Source organism: Acipenser ruthenus, chromosome 20, assembly GCF_902713425.1.
Source record: "Acipenser ruthenus chromosome 20, fAciRut3.2 maternal haplotype, whole genome shotgun sequence".
NCBI lineage: Eukaryota > Metazoa > Chordata > Actinopteri > Acipenseriformes > Acipenseridae > Acipenser > Acipenser ruthenus.
The window spans coordinates 17,612,755-17,622,372 of NC_081208.1; the positions used below are offsets into that span (position 1 = coordinate 17,612,755).

A 9,618-nucleotide genomic window follows, 5' to 3' on the forward strand; every position below is an offset into this window, starting at 1 on the left:
GACAGCACTATTACATTATACATATTCTCACATTACGTTCTTTGACCTTTGGCTTTGACTTTCGAGGTTCCCCAGCTCATAAATGAGTTTGCAGATAAGTGGAGAAGCTGATCATAGCGAAGCCATGGGCAGGGGGGCAGGATAGCTGCCAATCATTGGAAGTATTTTTTTATAGAAGGAAAAATCAGAAAGTAGCTATTCGATTAACGATTGGATCTGGCACTGGAAGCACCTAAAATATGCTTGATGTTTACAGATCAAAGTGAGTTCCCTGCCAGAACCACCACTCTGCTTAATTTCCTCTAGCCCCTGCCCAGCTCTACAGTCTGCACTGTTAATATAACAGTCAGAACTTCCTCTTTAGCTCACTTCTCTACAACACTAGCAATGGAGATGGACAACATTTACACTGGGCTGCAGAAGCCCTCGGAGGATGTCTACTCAACAATAAACAATCCCCAAGGCAGGACAGCAGGTGTACAACAGGGTGGTAAGTAGTTATTTGTCTGTTTGAATAGAGACTGTACAATATGCTGGATAACAAGAAAAAACAGGAGTATACTGCACTTGCTGAGGATAGGACATGAATAGTATAAGGCCCATGACTGAAAGACAGGCAGGAGGGGTTCAGGTCAGGACAGAGGAGTTTTCATGGCTCCTGACTGCCTGACTGCCTGCTGGACTAGTATATTTTGACTCCATATTATTGCCAATACTGAACTGAACCTCCCTGTCTGCCTTTATAAAAGGTCACCATAGTAAAAGCATAGCAAAATATAGTAAAATATAGTTAAACACTGTAAAGCCTAAAGTGGTTTGGTAAACCATATAAAAACCTAGCAAACTATGGTAAATGCATAGTATAACCATGGAAGAAGCATGGGAAAACTGTCAGTTACAGTGCAAATTTACTGTAGTTAAAGGTGCTGTTCAGTCCCAGGTCTCTCTCTCAAGCACCATGTCACTGAATTGTGAAGTGGTATTTGTTTTTGATATGTGGATAACACTAATGTCCGCTAACCGATGAAATGGGTTTGAAGTTGAGTATCCTGAAAATAGACTAATTTCTGTTTTTGCAACCAAAGAACCTACTGTTATATTGTACATTCTGTTAAAAAGAAAAGCAACAGAGACAGTTGTTGTTGTTTTTTCTTGTACTGCAGTGCCTTCCCTTCTGTGTTTCTGTTAAACCAAAATAATATTTAGGATTAGGAAAATATAACCCTTTTCAAGGGGGTGGTTTTTCTGGGGGTATTTTATTTTATTTGATCTTTTTCACTGTCCTTGTTGTAAATCTGATATAATTTGGTGTTATGTTAAATAATAACACAAAATCTGGCTCCACGTGAATTAAAATGACACATTAGGAATTCAAACCAATAAAGATCACTGTTAAACATTAAAGCCCTGTGTGATTACATGCCGGGTGAAAATCAGGGCCAGAAATTCATTGTTACTGTACTTCTAGTGTTGGCCACGCCCACTCCTGGTGACATCACACGAGTACGAGTATCCATACAAACATTGGTTTCCGAGTACAAGTACGAGTAATGAGTTTCCTGCACACCTCAAGTCCTACAAGCATGCTTAAAAATACTGAAAATGATTTCAAGTGATACATCTCAAAGGTTCTGTTATAACTTATATAGAAGTGATACAATACTAGCTCTTTAATGTTATAATGGTCTTGTTGTATATGCAGCTTGTGTGCTCAATCAGGGATCTCTCCCTCTCCCAGTTTCCCCAGTCCAGCCCAGTTCTTGTTCCAGTGTCACCATTGCTCTGGGAGTTACAGTGTGTGTCTTACTGGTTGCAGTCATCGGCATGGGAATAGCAAGTAAGAACAACAGGTTTATAAGGGCTTCAGTTTCGAGTGGTGAGCTATAACAAATAATTAATTTGGCTAGGGATATACGGAGTGCATGCGTTTGATATCACCAGTTATCTGCACAGGCTATAAATCTGACCAGATCACTGTCCAAGAAGTAGAATGATTACTGACCTGGCCCAACCATATTGGGGTTTTTTTTTCTGATAAAAAAAATAATAATAATAATAACACTATGTAACACAATTTTTATTCCTGGGTATTAAGTGTTATTTCCTAATTGCTTATGCCTCAAAAGTATAGAAAATGGCTATTATTCCCCACAAACTTTGCTTTTGTGACCAGGACAGTGATATTTTGAAATTTACCTATTTCCATTGAGAAAACGGGCGAATTTGTGTCTTTTCGTTCACATAAAGTCAGAAAAAAAACAACATATGAATCCAAATTAACATGTATTTATACTAAAGTAATACAAAAATGACTACAAAAGATTTAGAAGTGAGTAGTTTTTCGAGCTTTACGATTATACTGTAAATCACTTTCACGAATCAGCCCCCAAATGTAGTCTCCCATCATGTTCTCGTTATACTGTCCTTGGTAGCGGCGTTCAAAGTCCAGTATATCCTGGTGGAAGCGCTCGCCTTGCTCCTCCGAGTACGCTCCCATGTTCTCCTTGAATTTATCAAGATGAGCATCAAGGATATGGACTTTGAGGGACATCCTACAGCCCATTGTGCCGTAGTTCTTCACCAGAGTCTCAACCAGCTCCACATAGTTTTCGGCTTTGTGATTGCCCAGGAAGCCCCGAACCACTGCGACTAAGCTATTCCAAGCCGCTTTCTCCTTACTAGTGAGCTTCTTGGGGAATTCATTGCACTCCAGGATCTTCTTTATCTGTGGTCGGACGAAGACACCGGCTTTGACCTTTGCCTCAGACAGCTTAGGGAAGAAGTCTTGAAGGTACTTGAAGGCTGCCGACTCCTTCTCTAGAGCTCTGACAAATTGTTTCATAAGGCCCAATTTGATGTGCAGTGGTGGCATCAGCACCTTCCGGGGGTCCACCAGTGGCTCCCACTTGACGTTGTTCCTCCCCACAGAGAACTCGGTCCGCTGTGGCCAGTCCCGCCTGTGGTAGTGCACCTTGGTGTCCCTGCTGTCCCAAAGGCAAAGATAGCAGGGAAACTTGGTAAAACTGCCTTGGAGACCCATCAGGAATGCCACCATTCTGAAGTCTCCTATGACCTCCCAGCCGTACTCATCATACTTCAAGGCGTCCAACAAGGTCTTGATGCTGTTGTAATCCTCTATGAGGTGCACCGAGTGAGCCAAGGGAAGAGACGGGTACTTGTTACCATTATGGAGCAGCACGGTTTTGAGGCTCCTGGATGAGCTGTCAATGAAGAGGCGCCACTCATTCTGGCTACAGGCGATTCCGATTGCCTCGAACAGACTGGTCACATTGTGGCAGAAGCAGAACCCATCTTGACGGGTGAAGAAGCTGGAAAAAGGTTGGTGACGCTTCCTCTGATCTGCGACTTGCACACTTTCATCCAACAAGTTCCACTGCTTGAGCCTAGACGTCAAAAGCTCGGCATTGGACTTGGTGAGACCAAGATCTCTAATCAAGTCGTTGAGGTCTTTTTGGTTGGGGTAGTATGGGTTTCTCTCCTCAGCTCCACCTCTGAAATTGTCATCTCGATCTACAACGTCTTCCTCGCTCTCTGACTTGCTGCTCTCTTCTAAAGACGGCTGCTCTCTCTCCGGAGGAGTGGGTACAGGGAGCTCATGGCAGTGTGGCACCGGGGCGATGGATGAAGGAAGGTCCGGATACGTGATAGCAGGTGCATTCTTGCCAGTCCGACGTTTGGAAGGGTCCACCATGCAGAAGTAGCAGTTGCTTGAGTGGTCAGTGGGTTCCCGCCAAATTCTTGGGATAGCGAACTTCATGGCTCTCTTTTCCCCTCTGTACCATCCTACAAAAATACATTTATTTCACCCATGACTAATGTGTAAAAGATTCTCGCAACATTTTTCATAAATGATATATTTTTTCAATAACATTGAAAATTGTAAAACATTTTAAAATTAAAAACTTTTACAATTTTAAAAATTTTAACAAATTTTATAACATAAAATTCCCAGCAACAATTGTCCATCTTACCTTCCAGAGTTTTTTTGCAGTGCTTGCAGGTGAAATGAGGTGCCCAGGGTTTGTCTTGATCCGTGACAGGCATGCCGAAATATGCCTTGTAGGCCTCACACATCTTAGCAGATGCTTCCACAGAGTACTTTTTCGCTCTTATCTTGATAAATTGGCCGCAGACATAGCAAAATGCGTCTGCCGGATGCTTGCAGCCTCTTGATGCCATCTCAGAAAAATGCAGATATGTATCCACTTAGGCAGCTGGAACTAAACTGAACTGGTGGGCTTAAGGCCCCTGTATTTATACTACTATTTATATTACTGGAAAGTTCTAGAAAGTTCTAGAAGTTACTCCAAGTTTACTCAGCACTGAATCTATCTGGAATGTTCTGGAAAATAGGTAAATTTCAAAATATCACTGTCCTGGTCACAAAAGCAAAGTTTGTGGGGAATAATAGCCATTTTCTATACTTTTGAGGTATAAGCAATTAGGAAATAACACTTACTACCCAGGAACAAAAATTGTGTTACATAGTGGGATCAATCAATTCCAATCTGTCAGTGTTATTTAATATAGAGCCTGTCTTGACCAAACTCACTAAAGCTCATTTATAATTTAAAAAGTTTATTTGTGTTTCCTTTCTTTAATACTTGTTCTCATGAAATTTCAAACATCATCCAAGGTGGGTCACCTTGGATGATGGTAAAAAGAGTTAGCCACTTATATTGCTTTGCAGTTTGCATTAATACTCTCCAGGCTTCATGAACTGGATATGCAGGGTTGGGGGGGTTAGACAAAAATTAGATTTTTGCCTCAATAAAAATCTATTCCTAGCTACGCTCCTGGTAAAATAACAGTTTCGAAAGTAGTTTGAAACGAACAGTCGTAACTAAACTACCGCAGCAGTGATGAAACTGAGTTACGGGACTGAAAATGACATTAATACCAGTCTAGTAGACTAGTGCTGCTACTGCTAGGACTGATAACACTGGTGCTGCTACTGCTGGAACTGGTGCTGACACTGCTGGGACTACGAATTTATTTTAGTGGGCTGAAAATATCCTGTGTTTATGTGCTTTTGCACTGCACATTGTAGTTTTAAAGTTTAATGTTTGGTTTGTGAAAATATTTGAAATGACAAAACAGTGGACATACTGCAGCAACTTTGAAGTGTATTTCACCAGTCAATAAATATGTTAACTGCACTTCTTGATTCTTTAGTGTGACTGTGTGCTGAGCTCTACCTTTGAAATGTAAGCATGCCTAATTGCTAACGTAATCTATCTAGCTAATGTTAATAATGCCTGTAATCTTTTCTCTGCCTGAGTCAACACCCCCTGTTCCATATGGGGTGCCATGTGTAAAAAAAAAAAAAGTGTTAATATTTTTTTTCCAGATTTAACTTAAATCTTGTATTTTTCCCCAGATTTAAAAATGTTGTGAAAATAATATATATATATTTTTTAAATGTGTACATTCAGATATCATTTATAAATCTATTAACAAGATTTAACACTTAGCTAAATATTTAACTAAATATTAAATCTCTTAACAAGATTTAACATTTAGCTAAATATTTAACTGGCCAGCTAAATCTGGCGTTTGTATGCAAATGACCTCTGCCAGCTTTGTGCTTTCATGTGATTTGATTGGCTCTTGTAATGCTAATCGGGGAATATGCAAATTGTACACATGGCACCACATAGTTCTCCACCCCCCACTCACATGCTTTTGCCTTAACAACAACTTTACACCCCTGGTCGGTGGCAGAGTCCGGTAAATAAATAATAAAAATAATCTCTGCATTGACTTGTGGGATTGTAGTCCTTGGCATAAATACATATCCCAGGTCCCACAGAGGCAGCTCTTGAGTTTAAGGAATGGTCATATTTACACAATGAATCAGTTGCATTTGCTAGTTTTGCAACATGTTTTCATTGTGAATTTACAGTCTTGGTACGGCAGTACAACAGTAAGAATGCCAGCCCCCAGGAAAATTCACTTGAAAACACTCATTGCAGAAGTTAGTTGCCACTGATTGGTACTCATTTGTAAAGGAAGGACAGCTTTTCTTGTTTTGAAATGAACACAAAACTAAATGGATTTATTTAATACTTGCCAACAAATACATTGTAAAAGAAATTACTTGAGAAATACAAGTAACAGCAGAGCCCTATTGGTAACATCTGTTAGTTACAGCCGTTGGGGTCGTCTGGTGATCTTCATTCCGTTTGACACAATGAAAAGACTACACATATTTTGAGTTAGTTACAAAATCACAGTTAAAGCAGAAACAGCCATTGAAATTATAAAGAAAATGTGTAATAGGATATTAAACAGGTAAGAAATACATTAAGAAAATAGAGAAGATATAAAATTGTTTAATAATGGGACTACATTGAATTCCAGTTCTGCAAATACAAGGAACACACTGTGTTCCTGGAAATAGCAGTACAGCATCACAAACGTCAACAGACTCTTATATGAAGAATAGCAGCGGCCTGGTGAGATCATTTTGTTGGGATCAAGACAATGGAGATGAAGGTAAATCTTACTTCTCTTATTAGAATAACACATTTCTGCATTCAGACTCAAAATGTCTAACTTTCACTGTGACATTCCGCTGTTGCAAAATCTAAACATACAGTAAAATGGTTTTACAAAGTCTGCATTAGTTCAACCCGCAACAGCATTCAAATGACGGCCTCAAATGTTTGTAAAGAACTCCAGACAAAGTTATGGCTCAGTTGTGTTGTACCAATATGCTTCAAAATGTTTTCTGTATAATGGCAACAGGGTGGAATATGTGTTGACTATCAATCCCTGGAACCAAAGTTCTGGTATGAATAGTGGCATACACAGGTAGAGCACTGACACATAGACATTTTTTTGTACAAATTGAAGTCTCATGAGTACCTTTGCAGAAACTCATCAGCAGTCTCTTATTTATATTGCTATAAAAACATTGAATTGCACACTGCTGTTGTTTTTCTTTTGTTTCCTATAAATTAGATTTTTTTTTTAAATTTTAGTGTACTGATTTGTCTTTTTATATCTGTATCCTGGAATGAGAGCAGAATATGGCTGCTGCAACAAAGTGCCTTACCGTATACACACATCTTGATGAGTATCAAACCAATAGTTAAGTGAAACCTGTTGAGTGAACCTCTACTACCAGAGGCATGAACTCAAATGTCTAAATGACTTTGTTACTTCTAGTTTTACCCTGGTGTTTCTGATAGAGCGTTTTAAGTTTGTACACTGCCCTGCACTCAAAAACAACATCAGAAGACATTATACTTACTGTTGAACTCATTACACTGTCCAAAAATGGCATTAACGAAAACGTTTCTAATAATTTGACCTCTGAATGTATGTTGAAGGATGAAAAGTTTGGGATGAAGCAGTTATTTACTGTTGACTCCCAGCAGTGTGTTGCTACTAATAAGCGGAAGGTGACATTAATAGAAGTGATCATAATTTAAACAATGTGTTATTTTCAATGTACAGCTGATCTGTGTGAAATCTGTCCAAGGACCTGGAGGTGGAAGTACAATGGAAGCTGTTATGACTTTTCCTTGATACCACAGTCATGGGTGTCCAGTAGCAATGCCTGTTCTAAAGATGGAGGTCATCTCGTTGTGATTGATGACCAGCAGGAGTTGGTAGGACCAAACTAAAATAACAATAATGTCTGTAGACGATTAACAGTTACATATTAGTATTGACTTATTAAAGCAATTGTAGCTAGCAAAATAATTCCATAAAAATGTCTCCTCCGTTCACATCCCTTCATTATGTAGGTCTTACATGTGCAGATTTGAAAGAACCACATATTATAGCACTCATGTATTTTCATTTTAAAACATGCTCTTTTACTAAACTAGGTTAAATAAATCTCTGTTTGACAAGCCAAGCTTTTAGACGGCCTTGCACTTACTGGGTCATTTCACCTGAAAGTGATTTTATTCCCACCTCTTCACTGGTTTCTTTCCTGTCAATAACTAACCAGCCTGTTCCTCAATCGACCGACATGCTTTCAGCCAGTTTTGACCGAAAAAACACTGCTGAGGTGAAATGACCCAGGGAGTGCAAGTGCCAACAGATAACCCAATAATAAGGCATATAAACTAAGGGCTTCCTTTAATGTAAAGTAGTACCACATATCATGTTTAAAAATAAAAATACATGTGTGATATGACGTGTTTCTTTCAAAACTGCAAACTTGAGGTATATGTAGATAATGGATGTTCAAAATGGCTAATATTTATGTAATTATTTTACTAGCTACAGTTACTTTACACATAGGGGATTTTTTTAAAGAGCATTTTATCTGTAAAAATAAGTGGCTGATGCTGTACAGATTGATTCCTTGGTAATGGTGGTGTTTCGGTGGGTTGCAAAGAGATTAACTTCTGCTTTATTGGGATGTTTAACTTTAAATTAGAGTATCATAATAATAAGGATGTTCATCTCACCAGCACTTCCTACGTAGTAAGATGGTAGGAGGTACATTTTACTGGATTGGGCTGAAAGGCAAATTGAGCCTGGAAGAATGGCGCTGGGTGGATAACACAACTTTCAATGCAACTCTGTGAGTCTTATCTTTATTAATCTTGGCTTGAATGAGCGTAGCCCAACTCTAGTAATGCTGTAGCCATCCCCTGCTTCTGAAGTATATCTGCATTATTATTGGTATTGCCCTAACACCAAAGCTACCTATCACCAAATCTAACTATCTTCATGGTATCAAATCACTTCCAGTGTAGTAGCTTCTTACAGCTCAACTAAGATCCAGTTAAATGACTTTGTAGCAGTAGGCAGCAGAAGCTTTTTATTCTGTAGTTTCTTAGAAATATCTGCATATCCCATATAGACGTATAACATACAAGCAAAGATCCCTGAGCTCTGATGATAAGGGAGGACAGTGATAATGATGTATGAGCTAAAAGGATATGAATATAGATATTAAAACCTTGTGTAACACTCATTTAAACTAGAGTGGTTGCATATTTAAACACCAGATTTAGTTAATGAATAAACCTGCACTTTCTCAAACTGTGTTTTGTATTGGTGGCATTTCACTTTTTACCATGTTGCCCTCTGTGTATCTTGCAAACTCACAGGATTCATACATTTGTTACTTTGTTTCTCCCAGGTTTCCCTTCAACAACACTGATCACAGAGGACGGGACTGTGTTATCATTTCTAACACTAAGAAATATTCAGAACCTTGTGAGACAGGGAGACCCAGGATCTGTGAGAGGAAAGCTCTCCGCTTGTCACCCAATCCTTGACCACTTTCAAAAGAGATTGTAAATTAACTGCAGAAGAGGAGGATATTTTTTAAATGCCTCTAAAAATGCCTTGCCAACAAGCAACCCTTTGTTTCTTAATTTTTTATTGAAAATAAAAATGAGCAAACCTGTGCTTAATTCCCACCCCTGTTGTTTCCCGTGTTAACCTGCCTGACTCAACTACCCTGTTATAGTTGTAATAAATTGGTATCTCAATCCATTGAATTGAATAGAAAGGGAAGGGTTAAGGATATATATGAACCGCAAACCATACAGTCAAAAGACGAAGGCTTTACCATTCAATTAAACAGCAAGCTCTGTAGTCAATATTATTAACTCATCAGCT

The 9,618-nt window shown here is 38.9% G+C and overlaps 2 protein-coding genes across 2 annotated transcripts; one reads left to right on the forward strand and one right to left on the reverse strand.

Moving 5' to 3' along the window:
* Positions 1-319: 319 nt before the first annotated feature.
* On the forward strand, positions 320-9,411 carry LOC131698891 (C-type lectin domain family 1 member A-like). Its single transcript, XM_058993573.1, has 6 exons — positions 320-490; positions 1,739-1,837; positions 6,385-6,519; positions 7,486-7,640; positions 8,457-8,569; positions 9,134-9,411. The coding sequence occupies exons 1-6, from the start codon at positions 388-390 to the stop codon at positions 9,270-9,272; spliced, it is 744 nt and encodes a 247-aa protein (XP_058849556.1). The 5' UTR covers positions 320-387; the 3' UTR covers positions 9,273-9,411.
* LOC131698890 (uncharacterized) lies at positions 2,166-4,370 on the reverse strand. The gene is made up of 2 exons (XM_058993571.1): positions 3,993-4,370; positions 2,166-3,804 (listed from the first exon to the last, which is right to left on the reverse strand). Exons 1-2 carry the CDS (start codon positions 4,198-4,200, stop codon positions 2,324-2,326), a joined length of 1,689 nt encoding a protein of 562 aa, XP_058849554.1. The 5' UTR covers positions 4,201-4,370; the 3' UTR covers positions 2,166-2,323.
* Positions 9,412-9,618: the final 207 nt, after the last annotated feature.